The sequence below is a fragment of the Typopeltis vanoorti genome, chromosome 15 (assembly GCF_054136105.1).
Source record: "Typopeltis vanoorti isolate ZY-2024b chromosome 15, IOZ_Tvanoo_1.0, whole genome shotgun sequence".
Classification (NCBI taxonomy): domain Eukaryota; kingdom Metazoa; phylum Arthropoda; class Arachnida; order Uropygi; family Thelyphonidae; genus Typopeltis; species Typopeltis vanoorti.
In genome coordinates this window covers 55,447,314-55,473,542 of record NC_143563.1, presented here as the reverse complement: position 1 = coordinate 55,473,542, position 26,229 = coordinate 55,447,314, and the positions used below count along the sequence as shown (strand labels likewise).

Below are 26,229 nucleotides of genomic sequence, written 5' to 3'. Positions count from 1 at the left end.
ACCAATAAAATGGCAAAAATAAGATCAGAACGAATAGAAAGAGAGGAAAGGAACTCGCAAGGATCCATCTGTGTAATGTTTCAGCATAACTTTAATATCCACACGATAAATCCTAATAATTCTCAGGAGGTGGTACTGGTTCTGCTTACCATACTGAGTTCGACCCCAGCCGGTGACCGAAGCTGTCATACCGGTGAAGTTGTCTCCTTTATCTGGTAGACACACAGGAATGATGTGCCGTCGAAAGATAACAGGCCTCTGTAGTTCCAGAATTGCGATGTCATTCTGGTAGGTGGCTGGATTATAACCATTGTTCACAATTTTCCTGCGGACAGGGTACTCCTCGTGGGAATACGGTTCTGTCGTTTCACGTATATTGTGCTCCCCTACTCGAACTCTGAGACCTGAAGCAGGAGTCCTGTGAAATAATAAAAATTAGTTTCTTTAACAATCAGTAAAAAGCAGCAAAAAATAGTAAATTTCAACCGACAACATTCACCAATTACGGATATCTTAAAATGTTCATTATAATCAGAAGTTGAAGAAATATAATTCGTCATATTTTGATTTTTTCCCCTTTTTTTCTGGTGTTATGGATATCTTAATTATTTTGTATAACTAAGCAAAAATAAAGCAAAATAAATATAAATAATATAAATTTATATAGTATTCTTAGTCTTTTGCATGTTTCTGCAACTATTTTATAGAATTATTTCCAGAAACCTACAATCCTGGTATCTGACAGATATATATATACGACCCTCATTTGGCAATAAGTGCACTAATGGTGTCTAAACGCTTGACATCTTAAGACGTCTTAATAAAGCAAGAATTTTATTCCATATCACGCTGTGGAACAGCGTATATTAAACCCATTTTTGTAGATACCCCCCTCCTGCTCCCCCGACTAGCAAGTAAATCGCTGTGGTTTGCTGAATTTGTAGCAGGCTCATGGAAGCATCTGTGTCAACATGTATATGAAGGAAAAATTTTAAAAAATCCTCTTGACCAAGTTTTTTTATTTATTTCCATGTTAATTTTTAAACATTTTGAAATCTTTATTAGTTCTTGTTTGTGTTTCTTTTGTAATTTTACAACTGTTCATAAGTCATAATTAAACATGATATGCCACTAATAATTATTGTAACAATAACCAACTACATATGATACTTTGTTCAATTTAACAAAGTTGTTATTTATTCAAAAATAATAGTTTTATATAACGAGGAAAAAAAACGTGAACTCTTCTATAGATATTGAAAACAACTCTAAAATCTTAAGATTATCCAGAAATTATAACAATAAATTGCGGCGGAACATGTGGGATATGCAATAATTAAAACAGAGTTTTGAATTAAAATTTTGGTTGAAGAAACTTAATGAATGAATTTAATCTCAGAAAAAGCGTGTTATCAAATAATGAAATTTTAAGAGATCATGAAAACAATGAAATAAGCCATACATAAAACAAAACGAAGAAAAAAAATTCTAATGTAGTGCTAACTATAATTTGAATGAAAAAGTTGAGGAAGCATTCAGAGTATCTGCTTGGAATATGTAGAATAATAAAAAATAGCACTTTTTTGTTTAAACTGGCATCGAAATTTATATTGTTATTTGAAATAGCTATTGCTATTAAAGCTCGAGATTTTTTTCCTATGAAGCTAAAAAAACGAAACTACTGCATTTATTTTTTAATAATAAATGTAGTTAAAGTTTATCATAATCATTCAGTACATTAAAAAGTAATCTTGTTTTGTTTTTTCAAATAAAAATATATTTACGTTATTAATCTTTTAGGTTTCCCATGCTGCGGATTATTCCGGAGAATTTATTTTCCAGACCTCCCGGATAATCTGAGAGTCTAGAATATTTGTCTTTTCAAACTCATGAAAGAGTTGTGGAGAAGTTTCTCGTTAGGTTGAATAGTATATTATACTTGGCAATAAATTATATTTTGTTTCAGTTAAGCCTGTGAAATTACTTCTAACTTCCTAGGCTATGAAATGTATACCTAGGAGGGCTTGCGGTGAAATAAATGATCATGGTATAAAAAAAAGCAAGCGTGAAATTACCAAGCGTGCAATTTAAATCAAATAAAGTTTATAAGCATAATGTTCTGCTTACTTCATGAGTAAATTGATTCCTAAAACAATAACATTTTTTTTTTTATTTACTTGCCGATAAGTGCGAAACAACTGCATCGTTTTAACGCACTACTGATTTTCTGAATCGTTCCATACATAATGAAAAAAAAATCAGCTAACACCTTTTTTTTTTCATACATAATGTTAATACAAAAAAAAATAAATAAATGTTGTTCAGTTTTATTCTGAATGGCAGTTCTGCTTTCAAGTGAAAATATATATGTCAACTTTATTCTTCTTCTCCGGAGGGACAGAAAAAACTCTAAAGTTGAGGTGGTTCATATAATGGCCAAAGAAAAAGTGGTGCACATGTATCTTGCTAAATCATCTTGCAAAAGATGCAACGCTTCTTGAATTGTGCATCCAGTCACGTGACTCTGAAACCAAGTACAGTTAGCGAGTCACCATTCACTACAAGAATCGTTAGAGAAGAAATTCGACCTGCTGTAACTCCGGTTCTTAATTGAGCATTATTTGTCCTCTTCTTTTATTCACCAGATGTATTCAACAAGATATAATCTCTCAATTTGAAGTCTTAAATTCAATTAATAATAATTATTATTATGATGATAATGATTGTTATTATTACAGCTGTCTATTCTGAAAATACCGAAAAACGCCACCAAAAAAGTGTAGTTACGGCACCTCCGTAACCTCGTGATAACTGCCATGAAACTCAAGGCCATTACAGATTCGATTCACTTGATTCCGCAGTTAGTCGATCTTCAACAGACAAACAGAGTTTTTTTTTTCTCTCTGAAAGACTGCTTTTAATACCACAATTCAGCAAAACTGAGAGGCAACACAAGAGTGCATACGTAACCCAGCGGTAAAAATTTTAAAGTTCAGTTCAGTTTTTGATACTACAGTAGATCTGATTCAGAGTATTTGATAATATAGTGATACATCACTATTACTTGTATATAGAAAATATATGACTTCACTGATTTAACCTTGGTATCGTCTTGGGCCTAGCTCCCACTGATAAGACCTCAGTAAAGGTCGAAACTCCTCTGAGTAGTGACCATTTCCCATGGTGTTTTTGCATTATGGATAATGAAGCATTCGCTGCAAAAACAATCAGCAGCCTCTATATAAAAGTAGACTAGTGGTGAAGATATTTACGAGCAAACTTTGTTTGTTTATGGTTGTTTAAAGCAGTGGTTCCCAAAGTGGGCGGTACCGCCCCCTGGTGGGCGGTGGAATTACTTAAGGGGGCGCCAAGAGGCAAGCAGGAAGCAGGGGGCGCTGAAGGTGTGCTGCAAAATGCTGAAATGTGCAATAATTATTTGCTGGTGTTTGATTATTATTATTATTGTTTCCAAGACATTTTTCGTTGTTTTCCATGTTGTTGTTTTCCAAAACATTTTTTGAGTTTTTTGTTGGTAATTTCTGAAGTGGTTCTTTTTTACCTTAATAGTACTGAGTATGTTTATTTTGTAATGTTTTGTAATGTTCACATTTTTGTAAAAAGTTTCACATTTTACAAAAATGTGAAGCTTTTAACTATGTAAGTGTTGTGTCACAGCTTGGCAAATTATAGGTTCTGTTATATTGTGAGGATATAAATATAAAGATTATTATTTACAAAAACTGCTTTCAAATATGTATGTACGCTTATTTCTGCATGTTCCAGAATAGAAATGGCAGATGCAGATACGACAAAGAAGAAATGTAGGCAGTATAGCATTGAATACCTAAAATATGGATGCATACCAGCACAAACAAACCAGCAGCTGCCAATGTGCCAATTTGTGAAAGGGTCTTCTCTAATGAGGCCATGAAGCCTTCCAGAATAATTGAACATTTCAAAAAGTACATCCTGACAAGGTAAGTAGATCAAGGATTTACTTTCGTTGGAAGTTCCAGATTAGGTAATAAATCCATTTTCCGATACTGGGGTAGTGGGAGCCATGGAGTAAGAACTAATTGAGCTACAAAATGACTTTGAGCTGAAGCCAAAATTTAAGAAATCTTAAAATCTTATGACGAGTTTTAGTTACAGAAAGAGATCTCTGCTCTTTCTGCAAAGAGATTTCAAAGCCGAATAGAGAAACCACAAGAGTTCAGTGAAGCTACAAGAGTTTCATGCCGAATACAGAAACTATAAAAGTTTCGGCGGATCGAAGCGTAAGCAAACCTTTCATGAGAGGGGCAACTCGTAGTAAAGGTGAAGTAAGCTCTGATCACTATCCTTAGTATTTCCCATAATATAAAACACATCTCCTAGTGGACATGTATGATGTTATGCGTGTCCACTAGGAGATGTATTTTACATTATGGGAAATACTAAGGATAGTGATCAGTGTTACCCCGCTTTTACTACGAGTTGCCCCTGTCATGAAAGGTTTGCTTACGCTTGGATCCGCCGAAACTTTTATAGTTTCTATATTCGGCATGAAAATTTTGTGGTTTCTCTATTCGGCTTTGAAATAATGTTCGATTCAACATCAACTTAATTTGAATAAGACTCCAGATAACTCAACGTGGAGATTTAAGACGCCTGCTAAGTGATATTAAACCAGACATAGGAAAACTGGTATCACTCCATGAAGCCCATCCATCACATTAAGGATTTTCAGAACATTCAAGTCAATAGCTGCTATTGAATAGCATTATAATACAATGTTTTATTAGATTTTAATGTAAATTTGCTATTAAAGTTAAATGTTTTTTTGGATTTAAAATAAATGTAAATTATAATTAATAATTTGTTTTATAAATGTTATTACCGACCGTTCCTTGTGGGTTGTGTGAATCGCTTTTCTGAATGTAGGGTGGGGTCAGGTAAGGAAGGGAGCACTGACGATGAGTTTATGGAATCGAGGGGCGGTGGCCCGAAAAAGTTTGGGAACCTATGGTTTAAAGGATTAAAACAAAAATATAATTTCTTATCAAATATAACTTAAAAAATAATAGTTAGGGTTAGAAAAATATCTTATCTAGACGTTGGGGAAATATACTTAATCTTCGAGATGATAAGTGAGGATACCGGCTATCTACCGATTTCCAAATTCGGGTCTTCAAAGAGTGTCTTTTGATAGAAAGGTTCCTGTTCCTTTTGAAAGAAAATGAAAAGCGTTAGAGAACTGTTTCAATATTGTTAAAAATTCTCTGGAGAAATTCAGCGAAGTCTGACTAAAGTGAAGGAGCGCTTTGTTTCAGACAAAAAATGAGGAGGAGTCACATCTTTTGCAAATACTTCTACAGATGAAAGGAGGATTTTGACGAAGAAATTGGAATATAACTATTTATGACTGCTTAAAGTCTTCTGAAAACACTCTAACTGAAATTAAATTAAGTAGGAAGTGCAAGAGGATTCATTCTTATTACTACAAATCGTATCGAAAGAAGAAAAGGATATTGTAGGGTGTCGCTTTTCTGTATAAAATTCTACAAGTAGCATCATTCAATTGATTTCGATCAGATGTGGAATATTACAGTCTGGTGTGAAAATCTATCCTAATGAAATAAAAATAGAGGGATATAGGGGAAAGTTGATTCCTCTACAAATTCACAAAAATCATATCAGTCAACTGTTTTCGTCCAAATTTGAAATAAAGTCGTTTTTTACTTTTTTTTTCTCCTGACAATTTCTACACAATTGGAAATATGGAGGAGAGGAGATACAAAGGAGGGAGAAGAAAGAAAATGCTGCAGACACTGCTACATATCGAATCGTTTAACCGATTTTGAGAATTCATTCCTTGACTGTCCTTCATTTTTTTTAAAGTAATATAAAAAATTTCATATTTAACAGGTGAACTAACTATGGAGGAACTAGGGTAATGAGTGCAATTTGAAACTAAGCTCTTGCTTTCTCAGTACCTGGCTCGTGTTATTTTTGTTATATATGAGTTTTTTTTTATGAAATATAACTTCCAAATTAGGCTGATTAATTAAAGACCATTCTTCCTCCGCGGTCGAAGGTTTGTACTATTGCTGTAGTTCTAATTCAAGCTTAATTAAATATTTAAAAAAAACATTGAATCATTTTTGGAGTGCAGTAACCAATGAAGAGTAGTCTTTTTTCCTTATATCTATTTAATAGATTTCACAGCTGAGCTCTTGATTTTTTTTAACTAAGTAAACTGTTCAATACTTCTATATGTTTCGTTGATAAAAGGTACTATAAGTAATGGTACCTGTTAATAGGGGACTGAAGAGAAATTTTGTAAACGTAAAAAGTTTAACTTTTGGCTATTAAAATATTCAAGACTTAATTACAAAGTATTCACATCTAATAAATGATAGCTTGCAAAAAGCCTTTTTAAAGCCTTTGATAGATAAATGTGTATGGACACAATCACAATCAAAGAATGTCACAGAAAACAAACCTTATAAAAGAAGGTTATAAGAAATTCTAATGCTAGGTGTCATGATGGATATTTGGCACAGCCTTTTCAAACTAAACCTAGAGTAACACAAAGATTTGTTATCTCCTTATTTATACTGGTGCTAAATCATATTTTGGATCAGACAGAAATGATAAATAATACGCAGGAATATCGTGATAAATAAATAATATTCTAGGTAATAGAATATCCTAGCCTATGTAGATATCGAAATTAAACGATGCATGTTGCAACAGTAATCACTCTCAATTTGTTTTAAAAATAAATACCAGTAAAATGCAAGCAATTGGAATTAATGTGAAAAACAAAGTACCAAATAAGTTAAAACAGTAGTCATTTAAGAGCATACAAAAGAATAGCTGGAATTGATATAAGGGTTCAAAAGGTAAGAGGTGCATGTGCTAAACTTTTCCGGTATATGGAAAATGAATATTCACATGGATACAAAAAAAAAAAAAAAAAAATTCTTCTGAAGATAGAACAAAGGCTACAAACATTCGTTAATCGATCACAACGGAGTATAGGCGGAAACACATTTCGGATATGGTCGCCACAAATTAGTAGTGATGAAAAGAACAAATCAGCAAAATGTCAACCTGGAAATCAGAAAGAAACTTTTGTGTGGAGTGGACATATAATTAGGAAAGACCATCAGGAGATCTGTCAAACTGTCCTAGAACAGAATCCATAAAGGTAGAGAAAGAGAGAGAGAGAGAGAGAGAGAGAGAGAGAGAGAGAGAGAGAGAGAGAGAGAGAGAGAGAGAGAGAGTCCTAAAAACATGAGGAGATTGATTTTAACAGAATATAATAAGAAAAGTTTCGCTGAATTAAAAACAATAGCAAGGAAGAACCGAAGGAAAACATCTACAAATTCTTGATGGAATATGTAAGAGAATGATAATAAGAAGAAATGAGCACCTAGTGGAGTGTTTTTTTGCAGATGTAGCTTACTTTCCATTTTCTATTCGAATCTTACCTGGCGACACAGTGAGCTGCTGTAACAACCCATTTCTTGTGTATCAAGGCACCTCCACAGGATATCTTTCGTTGAAGGAATACCTGTTTTATTATGGCAACCTGAAACAACGGAGAAAAAAAATACTTCACTCAAAATCCATTCATAATTTTGCGAAATTTGGATTTTTATTGTTTGATCCTTTACTCGCAAGAGTATTGTACCCGTGAGAGTACAAAAGAACAGTGAAGTTATTCGATAAAAAGAAAATGCATGTTAAATAGTTTCCAAATTGTGAAGGATGATACCCCAAGGGGCGTGGTCGGTGTCAAGGCAGCGCAAAATGTTCAAATGACATTGTACTGCAATGCAGTACAATGTGCATTACTTACGAGTTATTTAAATAGTTATTTAGTTAAATTTTCTCTTTTGCCAGAAAATAAATGAGAATCTGAAATCTTCTTTTCCGAATTTATTTGCTTATATTATAAATTGTGAGTTGCAAACATTACTTCCGACACATAATTATGCGATAAAATTAGTAGAATTAATATGAGTGATATTTAAAGGTTTGGATACCATGATTTCCGCACTATCTTTCTGTGCAACATCTGGTTACGTAATGTAACCGTTACCTTTCTAGGTCTTGCCTTTTCATGGATTGGGAATGCTGTCAATAGTTGATTTTCGGTAACGCAGCTCCCTACGTCACCCCAAATCAACTGAATATTACAAACGGAGGGAGTTGTTATGGCATCTTATGATAACACGTTTTTCGAGGTCAGTAAGTTTTTTCTTAGGTGCCATTGAAAGTATAAAGATGTATTGATTCTAGAAGCATATATGATTGTCTTCTACAGCAGCACAAGTCACATATACGACAGGAACACACATATTAGTATACTTCACTTGAAAATAGAATGTTCCTAATATTTATTTAACCATTTTATTACCAATTTTCATTCTAGTTACATATTTAGCTCAACACTGTACATGAATTTGTAAGTTAATAAGACAGAGATTTGAGAAACTTTGAACTGAAAAATGAATCCAGTTTTTTCCTTATTTTTTCAAGAATGCATATGATACATGTGATTAGTTATTATATTATTCGAAATATGCGATGTATACGAATTACATAATATAGTCTTATGCATTAATTTTCTCATTGTATATCTTAATATTTTGCTATAAAGTATTATCATCACTTAAATTTTAGATAGAAGTGATTTATTTTTAAAGTTATTTATTGAAAAGAAAGGTATGCGAATTTCCTAAGGCAGAGGTTACACAAGTTTACAAAATCATTACCTTAGAAGTTTATAATCCTGACTCTATCCATATGTATATTTGATGGTGGTAGACTTTTTTTTAAAGCTTAGTTTATAACATTATAACTAATCATCATGTCTGCAAAGGACTTTCTCTTAACATAAATTTTTATAGAGTTTATAAGCAATTCCCATTTCTTTTTGTTTTGTGAATATAAGTAGCATTGTCCTAAATTAAATTCATTTTATTTCACCCTTACAACCTATACTTATAACTCAATCCATATAAATACACCCATGCTGAATAATCAGTATGGGTTTTATTTATATTTTACACAATTCGGAAATATTGATCTAAAGAACAAAATGAAACGGTTTCAATCCACTTCAGGCCTCCAATAAGGGAAAAAAGACGATAGTCTCACTCCGGAAGAGAGAAATCATTTCCCACCTAAGGATATTCACAAGCATCCATATCCAGTCGGCCAACCAGGCGGCAAATTGGCATTATCGTTGATTTCATATATTTGCATAGCGAATGATACCAGCAATTATTGGCTCACGTCAATAGATCAATGACTATTATGTTCAGTTTTCTCCCCCTTCTGTGCTGTTCAACAAATGAATGAACTATCGCAAATAATCGAATAAATCACCAGGAAGGAGGGGGAAACTATTTTCCCATTCTTTACAAAAACAACAATAACAGAGAGGGGGAAGAAACAGCATCCGTCATATGAAAGATAATCCCCATAATTCCAGAAAGTTAGAGAGGACAATAAGTGATGCGCAGCAGTTGAGAAATCTGTATGAGTTTACCTACATAATCAGTTTATGATGAACGTTTGCCCTGTGTAGTGCAAGATTCAGCAATGTCTGTTTTGATAAACGCAATCATATTGGTCTCGTAGCCTTTGTTGCTTCGATTGTCAAGAGAGTAGTTGTGCTCAAAACGATATTCTGGACATGTGAACTAAAATTTATTACAAATATCATCTTTCCGATAATGACATTTATTATCATCTCATATATATTACCATCTAGTAAACAGAGTAATAACTATCGTATCTACCTCAAACGCAAAAGGCCTAGGTTCGTGGTACAGGTACAAGTTATTTTGTTACAGAAGTTGACAGAGTGGATAGCATATTTGCTCCCCAGCCAGCAAGTTATTGGTTCGAATTCCTCATGGGCAATGAATATATGCGAATGTCTTTAAATGGCGGATGAATTTCATTCCTAGTTATGATGCATCATGTTACTTATTGAGATGAGAAATGGCTTGAAATGTTCCATGTCTTAACTCCAAGCGTACTGACGTTACTATACGTTTACAACCTTTCATGGCTGGATAGAAATAAAATAAATGCTTATTTATTTGTATATAACCATATTGTTATAATGCATATATGTAATTATGATTTTGTATCAACATGCAAAACTTAGTATTTGCTAATAGTTTTCCTTTTTCTAATTGCTGACATTCCTAAAAAAATTCTGTAAAAGCTCAAATTTTGCTTTGCAGTTGATGGGTCTAGGAATTGAATAAATAAAAGGGGAAAAAATAACAGCTACTACAGAAAGCATCACCTATAAAAATGGTATCAATTATATCAGAATCAGTTCTGTAAAGGAAATATTTCACTATATAATGATGATAGCATACGAATGAAGTAAGCAGCTGCAAGACTTGTGCAAACAGGCCTCCCAGAGAAGCATTATTAATCTATGAAAGTAATGGTCGACTGTACAGTCATTAAGATCATCATATTAATTTGAATGTGCTTTAATTTCCTTAGAAAAATTTTTATTTTTTAGCCGTCGTACATCAGATGCACTAAGGAGTTGCTGTCCGGTCATTGGGAGTTGCAAATGTCACTTTTTATAATTCCAACCGATTCTTGATCTGTATTCAATTCTGAATCTTCTTGTAGCACAATGAACTCTATCCAAAACTATAACAGAACTCATCCACACCATCATCTAATTGAAAATAGTTTTAATCCGCTCCTTAAATAGTTAAAATCTTCTCAGAGACAAGAAGGAAGCAAACACAGGGCGAGAAATTTGCAGATGAATCTTGGTCTCGTAATGAGAGCTAAATGATCAAAAGAGCAAACTCGGAAACATTTATGTCAGAGTGGCATAAGATTCGAAATAATTGCCTGCATTAATTTAGATCACTGTGGAGAGGCAATAAAAGTCATTTTATTTTTTGCAATGCTAATAGCAGAGTCGTAACAAACTGACATCATACATAAAGGATGAAAAAAAAAAAAAATACTTACCTGCCATGGATTGTGGCCGAACTTTGTGTCGTCTCCTCCAACGATCTTGTTGTGTCTGACGTAAGGCTTTCCACAATCTGAAAAAGGCGTTACATAAATTGTACTCAAGAAAACACTACTACTCATAGAAAATGAAATAACAAGCTGCTTTTTAAATAGCATAACTTGAATCAAGAATTTTAAGACCGTATCATAGGATGTTTAATATTCAGTTTCTGCATTTGAAGAAATAGCAAAATTTACGTTTTATTTCATTTTAATTCTACTGCTTCAATAGTTCACATATTGTTTCAGTTAACTAAAATAAAAAATATGTTTTAAATTTAATTTAAATTTAGTTATTTAAAACATTTAGAACATAAAAAACACTAAAATACTGGGAATATTTAAGAGTAACGAGGATATAAATTATTCTTAACAGATTTTCATAGTTTGAAGTTGAATTCATACCAGTGGAAAAACCAAAGTACATTTCAATCTTGTAATTTCTTTTAAATGTCTTTAAAAATCTTATAATTATTATCAGAATGTTTTTATATTCCTCCCCCTCTCTTTTAAAAACTTCAAAGTTACTTTGAGTAAGTATTAAATGAGATTTGTTTCGACATTTGAGTTTAATACCAGCATTCTTCAAAAGTTAATTCAATTATCCGCAAGTATTACTTTTGTCATATTAAACTATTTCATTAGAAAGAGTATGAAAATACTCTTTTTAATAAAAGCATGAGTAATGAAACTAATGAATCTTGAATATATATTGATCTTTTCCCCTAATCGTTGAAGGAGTGAAGTAATAACTGCGAACAATGTGGCATTTGTTATTACCTTCAGGTACCTTTATTTGCTTCTATGTTAAATAATGTTTTATTCTTTTCATTCCCGATTCAGTAGTAATACTTAGGTTCTTTTATGCATGAAGCATAAGACTTCATGCGTTACGTAACATAACGTTGTACCATAAAGTAACATGGTAACATAAAGCGTGACAAAACGCCTCATGCGTTAAGCATGAAGCATTACTATACTTTAATATTCACTGAAAATAACAGTACAAAATACAGTCGTATGTACTATAAATTGTCATGATCTAGAAAGAAAACGCTTTGAATAAACTGTGGCATTCCTCAGTTTAATATTTTTAGTGATCCAGAAATTCAGTTATATATTTTTTTTTCAATTACAAACGTACACCTTGTGCAATTAAACGAAAAAAGAATGCAACACTAATCAATATTTCTTCTCAACAACCGTAAATAAACTGCCTACATGGTTATCACGAGTGTCTTAAGTAACTTTGATCTTAGTGTGAATGTCTACTAGCACGGTGACCTCCTCTGTCGCCATTATGGCTTATTTGTATGTGCCACTTACCTGGACTGTTCACCACAGCGATAGGAGATGGGGCAATGTTTCTCGGAACGCAACAGCTCCATAGCATGCCGCCATCACAGAGGTCAACGGGTCGTTTACCTTGAAAAAGGCACCCTAAGGCGAGCCCGCACTGATAAGGGTTTCCTTCGTATGAACAGCTGGTTGGAAGTCCTAGACAGTAGTGAAAGACAAATTAGACAGATTTAGCGTTTAGAAAAGGGGTAATATGAGCAAAATAAAAGAACTGAAAGTCTTCAAATACTGAAAACAATCTAGATTTTTATGAAATTTATTATTATTATTATTATTATTATTATTATTATTATTATTATTATTATTATTATTATTATCACAAGTATATTTCACAGTCAAATTTAAAAGTTCACCTCTCTGACTCCATTTTTTTTTAATCAACTCGAGTTCAATCAAGGGCTCAAGAATCGAGCAAGTATTGCGGAAGTAGTAAGCCACATTTTGTAGCTGAAAATATAATTTCTAAGAGATCTAAGTTATGTAGATAATTTTGAAGTTATTCAGATATTCTGAGAGCTCTGGTTACAAATTATATTAATAAAGCATATTTTAATTCTAAAGAGCCCAGTTTTTATAAATCTCGATAATATTTCGTTAGCTTATCTAGCTATTTATTTTCTACTGTAATACTTCCTGGTATCACTATATTTATTAACTACACATTGACTGCATCCCAGTCACATTGTAGAGCACTATATCTGGTGAATGATGTTCTAAATGTCGCTCTGTCTGAATTTTAAAATTTCGTAGCATTCTCAGTTTTTCCCTGCTTTTTGTAAATTCCATCAATTCTTGGATATGGGAAAATGATACTTTATCATAATCAAATTTCTGGTATGTATCTTCAAGAGATGCATAGGATACTATTATAATAATATATTCAAAGTTTTTACATTATTACTAAATTTCCTATCGACAATCTTCTTCCAAATTAATGTGTTATGTCTCAGGACTCCAATACTGTCAGATTTTATATTTCTATCTTCTGAGGCTAAACGCATCAATCAGCTAGCTATTAGTCTTTTTCTTCCCATCCTAGATAAAAAGTATTTTGCTAACTTTTCTTCTCAATTCTGTTTAAGTAATCATAATATTTCAGATTTGCTTTACTTACAAGTTCTTGGAATCCAAAATTCTTTCCTAATATCTTCATATTTTAATATGACTGCTATCGATAAAATTTATTCAGTCTCTCTCTCTCTCTCATTTTTCTTAACACTCTCATGTCTGTGTTCTCTAGTGTTTTGTTTTGTTTCCAACGCAACTGTCAGATCTATAAGTTAAAATTAGTTTGAATTTGAACACTGTCTTATATACTACTACTTCAGTGTTTTGACCAATTTCTTTCTCATTCCATATAAATTTATTCTCATCATGCCAGTTTTTCCTATTCTCCGAATTTAATTTGCCACCTTCACTAAAAATTTCTGAAAATAACTGAAATATTTTACTTCTACAGGTTTTCCATTCAATACATAGCTGATTTTTTTTAATGTTCCTGTCTGATTTCATAGATGATTGATGATTTTATTGATGATTTTCATATCAAATTTTTTACAGAAGTTATTCAAACGAGTCCAGTAATCCTGAAGACTTGCACAGCCTTTATTCGGGAGTATACCATCATCTGCATAAATTAAAGAACTAAGAAGAATATTCCAAATTTTCATATATCAGGTTTTATGCTACTTTCTTTCATAATGTGACCCATGTAGATGACGAATAATAGTGTACATTCTTCTCTTACATCTGACTTTACATTAAACCATCTTCTTGAGCTTCCTTCAGTTATAACTGCTACCTTACAACTTGAATTTGTATTGCTCTGTATAAAGTTCAATTTAAACCATATAATTGTAGTGTTTTGAAAAGCTATTCTCTTCGTACTTTGTCATATGTCTTTTCCAGATCTGAAAAACTTAATCCATGATTTCTTAACTATTTGTATAAAAGCAAAAATATGATCCTAACAACCCCTATTTGACTAAATTCAGTTTATTCTCCTCCAATATTTTATTTCACATTTTTCTGTCTTTTCTTAAGTATGTTTGCACAATCGTGCCTTCAACGCTTAGTAGAAAATTCCTGCGCAATTCTCCCATTCAACTTTATATACTTTTTTATGGATGGATATTATGAGAGCTCTACTTCAATTATTTGGAATTCGACTTCTCAACCAAGTCATCTGAATTATGAAATGCAGTCACTGTGGTGGCTCTATAGTTCAGTTGAAGTGGTGCGTGCATCTTCTGCACTAGGCTGCCTAAAGATAGACTTAAGTTCAAGTCTAGTCGCCGACTGGAGGAACTTTTTCTAAGCTTTTCGTCGACCAGTTCCGGAGTTAGTCGATCTCTGGCAAGGGGAAAGTGGGTTTTTTCTCCCGAAATCTTGGGTTTCTAGTCCCTTAAACTCTGGAAAATCGACAGTAGAAGTCACATTATTTCAGGCAATAAAATATCTTGTTAGGGTTAGGTACCAAGAGATGGCAGCACTTATTTAGCCGTCTCTTTATCGGGTGCCGCTTATAATTAGTGATAGTCTTGGGACAGCTATCTCTGGTTGGCTACCGGTGGAGATTGAACTGTCCACCCAGTCTCCAAAAAGCAGGATAGGATTAAATTATCTTGCATATACTCCTTATAAGGGGATAAAAGGCATTAGCTCATTATTATTTTGTAAAACTGTTATATCTCTATATTCGAACTTCTGTCGAATATCATCTACTCCCACTGCCTTTTTCATATTTTAGGAATTTGTTAATATAATAAATTTAGTTTAATCCTTTATCCAAGTGTGAGCAAACAAAGTTTGTGCCTGAAAATATCTTCAGGACTGGGGTAAGGTAGTACAACACCGGGAAACTCGTAGCAAAGGTGGACCAAGCTAACATCACTCCTATCTCAGTATCTCCCATAATGCAAAACACATCTTCTTGCGGATATGTATAATGTTATGCATTAAGGGAAGGGCCACTACCCAGACTAGTGTTGACCTTTATTGAGGTCTCTTCAGTGGGAGCCAGGCCCATAAGTGGAGATACCAGGCAGAAGCAGTAGCGAGGTCATCTTTACCTATAGGAGTTGCCAAAAGGTGTGCCACTTTTTTGTTAAATTACTCTGGATTTAGAGAAAGATGTTGAAAGTTTAGTTTTTACTAGGTTAGACTAAAATAAATTTAGTTTAATCCTTTATCCAAGTGTGAGCAAACAAAGTCTGCGCCTGAAAATATCTTCAGGACTGGAGTAAGGTAGTATAACACCGGGAAACTCGTAGCAAAGGTGGACCAAGCTAACATCATTCCTTGTCTCAGTATCTCCCATAATGCAAAACACATCTCCTTGCGGATATGTAAGCTGGGTAGTCTGGGTAGTGGCCCTTCCCTTAATGCTTAACATCATATCCGCAAGGAGATGTGTTTTATTTATTTATTATAGTCTAACCAAGTGAAAAATAAATTTTCAACAGGAATTTGTTAACTTTTTTCTACCGTAAGTATTGATATTTACTCTTCATTGCATTCTCTTGAATATTTGCAATCATCATTTTGTCGTTTGTTTCATTTAAGAATCTATCAAAGTAATTACTCCAGATACTTTAATATCTTTAACTTCGATTTCACATCAGCTATATAATCTCTAATTCCTTTTACTCTTTCCTCCATTTGTAATCGCATTTTCTCCATTTCGTTAGCTTTCAGAGTATTTTATTACCTTCCTCATATTTATCTTCAGTGTTTTCCCATGACTTCTGTTTAGCTACTTTTATGCAAAAATTAGCTTTCTTCCATTTTTCTCTATATTCTCTCAGGGCACCTGCTACTTACTAGGAAATTTCAATATGCCTTCTTCTTTTCCAAGACTGTCTCTTTAACTTCCTCAGTTCAACATAGAGTTCTAATTTTTATATCCTTGTAGATAACTTTATTACATATATCTCTGGCTGAATCAATGAATGTTTTCTTCAGAGTCTCCAAGATTTGTTTCTTGTTTTCGAACTCTTTCATTTTATATAGAATAGATTTTATATATTTGTTCACCTCTGGGAGTTGTTCAACTTTCATTCCTTTTAAAACTTTTTTACACTATTTTCTTTTCGGAACGAAAGGGAGATCACTTTCTATTTCAGTTCTTCTGTATACTGCTGTATCTTGAACTAGTGTGAAGATATCACAATCAACAATAACACAGTCGATGAGACTATGTTATTGCGCGCATCTTTCTGTTGGAATATGGTATTAATAATATGGTGAACAGAAATCCAACAGATGCTTGTTATTATCATTAGTATTGCTGTTTTCTCCAATGTTTCTCGGACAGTTCTACATGTCTAGTATTAATTTCCTATTTTTCTATTCAGAGCTCCAACAAGAACCAATTTTCCTTTTTTCTTTATGTCAGCTGCTTTTTCTGACTCGAAAAAATTTTCCACTTATTCTAGTCTACCTTTTGTAGGATAGTAGGCAAAAATAAATCTCATTTCTGAATTCCTCATTTATATTTGCTAACAGCATTTCTACTTGAAACTATCATTATTCAGGAATGGAAGAAGCTGTTCTCATTATTGCTTGTATATAACATTCTGAAGTTATTTAGAAGAATCTCACATTTTTTGTTTGTTTGTTTCAGTAACACGAATTATGTCGACGTAGTACTCCTCTAATTCTTCTGTCAGTTATTATACTGGCTGATTCATTTAAGAAGGCATACATTTTCTTCTAGGAAATCATACTTTTTTTGCATAAATTTCAATGTATTTTTCTGACGCCCTTATCTTGACATTGTTTATACTTTGTTGGGTAATTTTAGTGTATACCAGTTAGGTGAACCTTTTCTGCTTTACTTTTGCATAATCTACATTTATTTTAAATTATGAAAAATTATGGAAATATCATTTCAATCCTTGCTTTCATGGTATGAAACAAAAATGAGCTCTATTACTTTTTTTTTAATTCCATGGTATTGTTTAAAACTGCCTTTTAAGTTTGTTATAAGTTTCCACTCTGTAATTCCACATTTATCCAATAGTGTAAGAAAATCGGAGTGGGATGGATTTCACCCAAGTAAACTCTCTATGGAGCGACTTTTCATGATTTCCTATTTTACACAATATTGCTTTATAATTAATAATGTGAGCACACATATTGCCTTAGCGCTCTTAACACTCTCGTCACATTCATATATTCCTTAAACAAAACTTCAACATGCCAAGTCAGTCTCTTCGCTTGGAGGCAAAATAGATACCCCATTATGTGATAATTACCAAAGATAATTACCCCCTCAGTAATCATCTTATAAATTCGCTTTCTATGTGACTATTCCCTCTTTTCATTGTATTTTCCCCCATTATTGCCAATAATGATGACTACCTTGCAAGTTTACTCCAGCCTGTTTCGACGTTTTCAGCTCAGTGTCCTCATCATGAATCTTCACCCTGACGAGACTTATGACAAGGGTCACAAGTTGGTTTTCTTGTAATCATTTGTAGCTATCCTCTCTCTCTCTCTCTCTCTCTCTCTCTCTCTCTCTTCCTTTCCCCTCCAGCTCTTGTACTATCCATTTATCTGTCTAGCTTACTATTATTCCGAGACCCCCCCACCTTCACTTCGCAAAGAATCCAACGAAAACTTAGCACTAAATCGGTTTTGATCAAGAAAAGGTCGAATGAATACCTTTCCTAAATACTGACAATATAGGGATACCAACCTCCCATTACTTAAACCATCTAATACTGTACAGAAAACACTTCTGTTTAAAAATAAACGATCAAGCTCACTTTCACGCGTCATCTTACTCTAGAACAGAGGTCACAATTTTTACTCTAATCTACTGTTTAGCCCCATCGGTTCCGATTTAATTACTGGCTTGTTATATGCAATTTCTTAAAAGCGTTTGCAAAATTTAAATACCACTGTGTATGCATAACCCTTATCCAATGCATGTTATATACGGAATTTTATACGGGACTCGGGAACCAAAGAGTATCATGTGATTGTTTTCATTTCCTCTTCATTACGTATCATGATGATAACGTCATCAACATAAGCTCTGATTTTTAAATGTAATTTTAGTAGCAGATTCGTTTGAAGAACATGGCATTGTATTTCTCCCCCACCCCTAGAATGGCTCAATCGTATTGTTTGTTTAGGAATAAAAATATCATTTGTCTTACTTCATTCCTCTAGAGTAGGGTAAGGCAAACTGGCCAGAAGAAAATGCAATTTACAGACATCATTATACTGGTTTCATAGCCTTAGTTGCTTCAGTCGTCATTCAAAACAGTCAATCCCAGCCTACAAATACGCGCGCGCCCACTCTATGCACAATCTTCTGGTGCAAAATTAAAAGCTGGGAAAACTATTAGCTTACGGGAAGGCAAACAGAACATTAAAACGGATTTACCAATCAGGTGTATCATACATTGGTCATTAGTTCAAGTAACGCCTGAAGAGTTTGCATAGAAAATTGAATTGTTCGAATTTCACCACCACTACCACAGAGAACGAGGAACTCTAGCCCAACTGATAACTGAAACCCCGTTGACAAAGATAACGTGACGTTTCGAAGTAGCTGGAAAACGATAACTCTTCGAATAAGAAGAAAGTAAGATTTCATTTTTTTCATTCTTATAATTTGCCTCATTTCTGCATTATATTTTTAAAAGCTTTTTTTTTTAACTTTGTAATATTTTGAAATGTAAATAGCTTTTTTGTTGCATTCATTAAAATCTATATTTTTAGCAAAGTGAAGTGTGTGTGTGGTGGTGGTGGTGGTGGGGGGAATGTCGATGCATTTCTCTATTTTTTGTTATAATGTTCTACCCTTTATCTATTCAAATGTTTTTCTTAATTATAAAAAGAATATATTTCGAAGAAACTTTTTAAAAAAAATGCGAGTCAAAAAGAGTAAAGTACTCTTTTTTAAAAAAGGTACTCTTAAAAGAGACCCTGCAGTTTAATTGCTCGACGTGTTATGATATAATAAAAACAATAATTTTGTTTGTGCAAAAGTTTTATAACCCTGTAACTTTAATGCGTAGTTAACCGATACAATGCTAACATAATCTTTGCAGTCAAGTTATTTGAAAATCTTGACATTATATTGCTTAGTCTATACTGTCGTATTGTCAATTGACTTGAAGTCAGCTTATAGGTTTAATAATACAGAATAAGTCAATGGCTATCTTCTCTCCACTTTCCAATCTTCATTTTTTGCCCATCTGTTAAGATGATAACACAATAGCCTGTGTTTCTAAATTTCCCTCTTAAATCCCTTCCGGGTAGCATTTACAATTAAACATTAACTGTAATGTAGTTCAAAACAAAATGAATCCTAACGAGATAAAAGCAATCCACGATGTATTTAAATAAAATACGTATTCTTCTTATTAATATTATTACATGTGCGTTTTAGAAAAGTTTGAATTCATTCTCCTCTTCTTATCATTATTTTATTATTTGCTTGCAACTGTAACTGTTAATCTTTCATAATTAATCGAATAATGCTAAATTCGCAGACCGATGATTTCCTAAAAAGAAGGAAGCGTTGTAATACTATAAATATTTAATACAAAGAGAAGAAAATACCTCTGAGATACTGAGCAATGTTCAGGAAGTTGGAAACGAAGTTACTATCCAAAAATTTCATTGAAGTCCTTTCCTGGTACAGATGGTGTTGTTGTTGGGTGTGATAGATGGACTGGTAAGAGGCAGTTGAGAATATATATATGACTAGTAGCAAGAAAACCACCTTCAGCATCCTGAAAGAAAAAAAAAAACGAAATTACACATTACTGAAACATGCTTTTATTTGAATCAAGAATGTCATGAAAGTTAATGAATTAAAGGTACGATCGATGTATAAATCATTCGGATCTTTAGTAATCCATTTCAGTGGAATGGCATTGTACTTAACGTCGGTAATAATAGCTTCTTTATTCCAAGTAATAATGATTAGCTTATTAGAAACGGCACTGTTTAAGGGAACATTTATAAACATGTACATATAATTACCTTGTATGTACCAGGTTCTTATAGTCATCTAGCGGGTAGTCTCGTCATTGCTACGACTCTTAATGCATTCATACAGTCGGAAAGTCTATCTACAATCGAAAATGTTACTGCGTATGTAGGTCAGTAGGTTCATCATCGTCAGATGTCATTTACCGTCAGTCCAACCTGAAAATAAATCCGTTTATTAAATTTCCACAAAAAGAATACCCAAAATAGTTTCATCGTTTTATTATTATTTAAAAAAAAAAAAAAAACTGTTTCCTTTTAAGCCTGAGTTACAATGATTTCGCTGTATAATAAATGCTTGTTTAGAATTGCCACAAGAAATATTTGCCATCAAACGATCTGATACTAAATAGTTTTTTTTTTTTTTTTTTTGTCTGACGACTGATATACTATGTTATTTATACATATGACGGAGCATCTTAACATTGAAATCCGGCTTACGAGTTGTAATCTGTACAAATCAAGAGTATCCCAGTTCGATGTACCTTCCCGGTTCGTTCCCATACGAAACAAATCCGGGGGCATTGTTTCCTATTCTGTTACGCAGTTGCCAGGATCACTTTGGTGACAGAAAAACTAGGGTAATGTAATGCGTTAGGAGGAACTCTGTGGGCTCGCTAATAGGAATTTCCTGTTTGCTCCATTGGCTTTCCGCCTTTGTTAAAGCAGGGAAAAAAAAAAAACAGTTTACCTGCTTGTTATGGTCGATGGTCGTATGAGGCAATTTCGCTCACATAAATACGCACACAAATCAGGAACTTGAACTTGTCACACCCATAATTTTGAAGAAGGTAGAGAAGATGCTAAACTTATATCGATAAAAACATAAATAAATACATAAAACTCCTCCATTTGTGGCTATCAATTATTGTGCTGATCATTATCGTGATATAAATGATATAAATATAGCATATTAATATTAATCGTCCATTTAATTATGAGTCGGAGCGGTTCATTATATAATCATGACTTCTTGGGAGTTCTTTCTGAGTGAATGACACATTCCCTAAGATTAGAAAGACCTACATTCAAATTCTAACGAACCTTCGTGGAACATTTCTAGGACATTTCAGCTGAAGATGAAATAGCTGGTAAGAAAGGAAGCAGAAGGATTTTTTTTTTCTTACACCTGGAAACCCCGATTTCCTCCTCCAAAAAGCAGGCCTATGAAGCAACTAGAAGGCATAATCTACTCGCCTTAACAATCTGTCTTCTCTACTTTAACACTAGACATATTATCCACTAGTAACCTGAGCTAGTTCCTACACAGTAAAAGTGGTAAGAATATCTTCCTTTAATATCTAACCTATATATATATAAAATGATAAGCCTTTTTATGTCACGTTTGCATGTCACGTTTTTTGAAACGTTTTGAAACTCAGGGGCTACCCTGAGTGTCGCGTCTTCAAAATTCGAGTCATCAGAATTCAAGGAGAACCGGCTTGCCAGTCCGGAACACGGGTGGGGTTGCGTAGCCCCCCTAGTAAGGCTATATTATTTGTAATGAACCAATAATTCTCAAGTACAACGACGCCATATTTTCTCATATACCGAATAGGAAGAAGTAGTTTAGCATGCAAGCATCATTTAATTTAGTTTAGCAAACGTCCTTTCCCAAACTTCGTCGCCCAGAAGAAATCTCTCTAACAGTCAACTCTAGCAACTAAAACCGACGAGGGTAATTCTATTGTGGTCATCAATGCCAGTGAATATGATCGGAAGATAAATGACCTGCTTAGAAGTCGCGCTAATAAACCAATAAATTATGATCTCACTAATTCTCAAAAGAAAACATTAAAAGGCTTCTTATCTTGGTCTCCTGAAATAGTTAAAAAAGCTCCAACCGTTTAGTTCCCCCCCCTTCACCACCGTATATACGGATTACCATAAATTCATCAATCCAGTAACCCTCTTCGTCCCATAGTAGATGTTATTGATTCTTCTTTTAAGTTAGCCAAACAGTTAACTCGATCCTTAACCCCCAAGTAGTCATTCTTGAAAAATATGCTTTTGTTACTGCTATTCTTAAACCTTCTATCTGGTTAGGATACACTGATGATGTGTTCTCTATTTGGCCACACGGCACAGACACGTTAGACTCCTTCCTCAGAAAAAAAATAATAATAGCCTGCATTTTCTAGATGCCCTAATTACACGTCTTCCCAATGGCATCCTTTCTTTCTCAGTTTACAGAAAACCCACCCATACAGGCAGATATATACACAAACTTTACCATCATCCCCTCCCTCTCAACAATATCATGTTATCAAAACCCTTGTTAGAAGAGCCTCCAATCTCTTTCTACCGAGGCTGATCTTACTGCAGAACTCTCCTTTATTCGCCCAGATTTTCCTGTCCAGTGGCTACAATACCAAAAAGGTCAACAAATTAATTGTTCCTCTCACTTCTTCTCAATATATTGACTATAGTAATGCTATCATTATTCCTTATATCCAGGGCACCTCAGAAAAAATTAGCCGGAATTCTAAAAAAGTACAATTTCTGCACGGCTTTCAAACCTTATCTAAAGCGGGCTACCTTCATCCGCTATCCCAAGGATCCTCTGTCAGTTCCAGGTGTTTACAAAGTTCCTGCAATTTATCTTATTATAGTCAAACTGGGAGATCTGCTAACATCCGCCTAGAAGAACACGAAAAACACACCTGTCGCCAAAGTATGGTCAGTCAGAAATTTTGCACAGAATCAAATGAAAAAAAAAACTACTATGCTTTACCACAAAAAATACAAATTTGAAAGACATTTTTTAGAATCAGTAGCAGACTTAAAATACCCAGTCTAATCTTAATAAATATGGTTGTATTAAACTTCCCAAGATTTGGTAAACTCTAATTCTTAGGCCTCCCGCCCGACGCAACTAACGGTAGACAACAGCGCCCATAGAGGGCGCCCCCTCATAGGACTTCAGGCTTTCGGTCTAATCTTTTCCACTTAGTGTTTGTTCAAATTTGTGTCTCTTTTTGCATTTTTAATTACTGTTTCCCTGACGATGTTTCAGTGACTGAGAAGAAATATAGGAGGGGTTAAACGTGTTGTACTTATTTCATTAAATCCCATAATGAGTTTAAACCTGCAAGTAAGTCTAAATAGTCGATGGTTAGTTTAGCAATTGAGAACGAATTGATATTCTGTTGAATAATAAACAATAAAGTATTACTTCTCCATTGAGCAGCATTAACTTTTTTTTTTTTTTTGCTTCACGCAGTAGTAAAACAATCCATATGTAACTAATTTGATTATTAATTTTAGTTCAAAGAAAGTCTCTCATTCCTATTTAAAGACAAAAACGCAAACATAATATATAATAAGATATACAATTTGGAACACCGTTCCAAACTGATTACGACTGTATCTTAAAATCCTACGAACCTGGTAGTTGCGTAAGATTTTAAGGATTTTAGAATTCACCACTAATGTAATGAAAATTCTTGATAGAGAATTAATTTATTCACATAAATAACATTTAGAGAAACTCATTTACTTACATTTGCTACCACTGTAGAAAAAATAAGGTGAACTTACTCATGAGAAAGTTCAGTGTGTTGTTGCGAAAATTCTATGAGACGCTAGTATTTTTTGAACTCATTTCATCGCACATCTTAAAGGTTGCTTCTCAGTAGTTGATTTCTTACTTGCCCACCCATTTTGACAACAATAATGACCTGGTTTTTCCCTCCAAAGGTAGGTCAAGTTGCCCCCGGTACACTCACCTACTTCCAGTAAAAACACTCCTGCAGCTTTCAAACAAAAACATTATTTCAGCAGCAGGAAGAAGTCATTTGAGTCACATCAGCAAGATGTGAATTACCATCATGTAATGGTTGTAATTCACATTTAACCTGTTTGTTAAAAGGAAACCAATCGAAAGATCATTTCACGGTAAGATGTAAAATGTTTCAAATTAATTAAAACGCGTAAACTTACTATCTCTCTCTCTCTCTCTCTCTCTCTCTCTCTCTCTCTCTCTCTCTCTCTCTCTCTCTCTCTCTCCTACAGTTTCATTAATAAGTGCCATAATAGCTTGTGTTCACTGATCTGGTAAATCTGAGGGGGGGCGGGCGTGGAATAGGCAATTATTCATTTTGTTGCTCCTCCAAAGGTAAGGTACGAGGCCAAAAGGCCGATTTACAGAAAAATAGGGCCAGAGGTTTATATATTGATGTGTTTGTGAGACCAAAATTCCTGTTCACTGTGTGAGCAAGTGTCATGGGAACTCGACCGGATCTTTGAGCTACCTAGAAGGCAAATTGATAGCCGTAACAAGATTAACCTGTTTACTGATAGCAGCTGGTATGGCCGGCATCATAGGGGAGGAGATAACGGGAGCGCAAGATCAAAGCACATTCACAGAACAAATTTAGGTGAAAGCCTAACTAAGTGATCAGAGAAAATTTTCATTATTGTTCAATTCAAAGTCACGTCTAATGCTCGAATTTTAACAAAACAGCGTTCCAGTAGTTCCTAATCCTTCAATTAAATATAAATAACCACAAATAGTTGTAAACCGCATTTAGACTACACAGCACTTTCAGGGACATTCATCACATTCTTCACAGGCACGAGGAAAATTCTGATCGTAGTGTTTTAAAAAGGATACTGTACTCTGAAGTCCTACACATGATTTACTTTAAGCGATAAACGTGTAAAACTTAATCAGAATTAAATACAATGTAGCGCTATTGAATAATAGTGCTACATTGTATTTAATATTACCATGTTATCAGCACACATATTACCATGTGTATTGCTTGAATACGCAGTGATCTTCACGTGAATGTCACTACGAATTTCAGCCAACATACGTCAACAGAATAGCTCACGCAAAAAAACAACGAGAACTGCTCTCGAAATATGCCGTTACGTATAAACTTCACTCTATGCAATGTGGTAAATCAAATATCCCAGTCTAAATTAGAATGCAATTTGGGAATTCTATTTTACTAAGGATTGAAATAAATAAAGATAATTCCAGGTATATTACTGCCTAAAAGAGTGTGAGTTATAAGATTTTTTCAGAGATACAGGTACAGAAGAAAACCTCATATGAATGAGTCGAAGATCAATTCTGGAATTAGTTAAAAATAGGCTTAGAAAAAGTTCTTCTAGCCGGCAACTAGAATCGAACCTGTAAGTTTTTCTTCTAAAGGCCTATCACTATGGAAGTATTACCACGTGCGCCTTCACTGGGCGTTACCTTTAGCAAAAATTCATTATTTTTTTTTAAGAGAATCGCCCATAGACTTGCAAGCCACTACTTTGAGTGGAGAAGGAACTGAAAACTAACGAGCGACGTCTACTGTACTATACTCCCTGAATTCTTCATGCCTCTCAGATACACTAAAATAGTTTAGGTATTTTATCCCCACCCCTTTCCTCTTCACCTTTCAAACCAAAACAATTTCCACTTTATTTTATGCAAAATATAAGTATAGAATATAGGATATTTCAAGATTCTCGTTTCCATTAAATAATGTGCAGAGAGAAAAGAGAAATTTTAAACGTCCTATACAATATATACAGTATATACTCTAACTGCATAGAATGCATTCAAACGTGCTTATTCATAGATATGTATCCATATCTATTAATGTTTGACCAGAGGAATTATAATGAGATTTGGTATTTGCAATCTTTACTAAAATCTGATGAGTCATCTCAATTTTGGTTTAAGACTGATCATTTTCAGTACCAAAATTTAAGCAAAATAAAAAATGATAGCATCGTATTTAACTTTTTAACACATTTAATGTATAAACAAAATTTCTCATTTTATAAATG

At 33.7% G+C, this 26,229-nt stretch overlaps 1 protein-coding gene across 1 annotated transcript in view; it reads right to left on the bottom strand.

Moving 5' to 3' along the window:
- The window catches only part of LOC150098771 (trypsin-1-like), a 28,530-nt gene extending 8,063 nt beyond the window's left edge, over positions 1 to 20,467 (bottom strand). Inside the window, exons 1-6 of the mRNA XM_090405014.1 lie at positions 20,428 to 20,467; positions 20,002 to 20,174; positions 12,388 to 12,558; positions 11,017 to 11,093; positions 7,479 to 7,579; positions 150 to 418 (exon numbers count right to left, since the gene is read on the bottom strand). Of these exons, the coding sequence (XP_090261140.1) occupies positions 150 to 418; positions 7,479 to 7,579; positions 11,017 to 11,093; positions 12,388 to 12,558; positions 20,002 to 20,173 (790 nt within the window). The 5' untranslated portion in view covers position 20,174; positions 20,428 to 20,467. The remainder of the gene's footprint in view (positions 1 to 149; positions 419 to 7,478; positions 7,580 to 11,016; positions 11,094 to 12,387; positions 12,559 to 20,001; positions 20,175 to 20,427) is intronic.
- Positions 20,468 to 26,229: the final 5,762 nt, after the last annotated feature.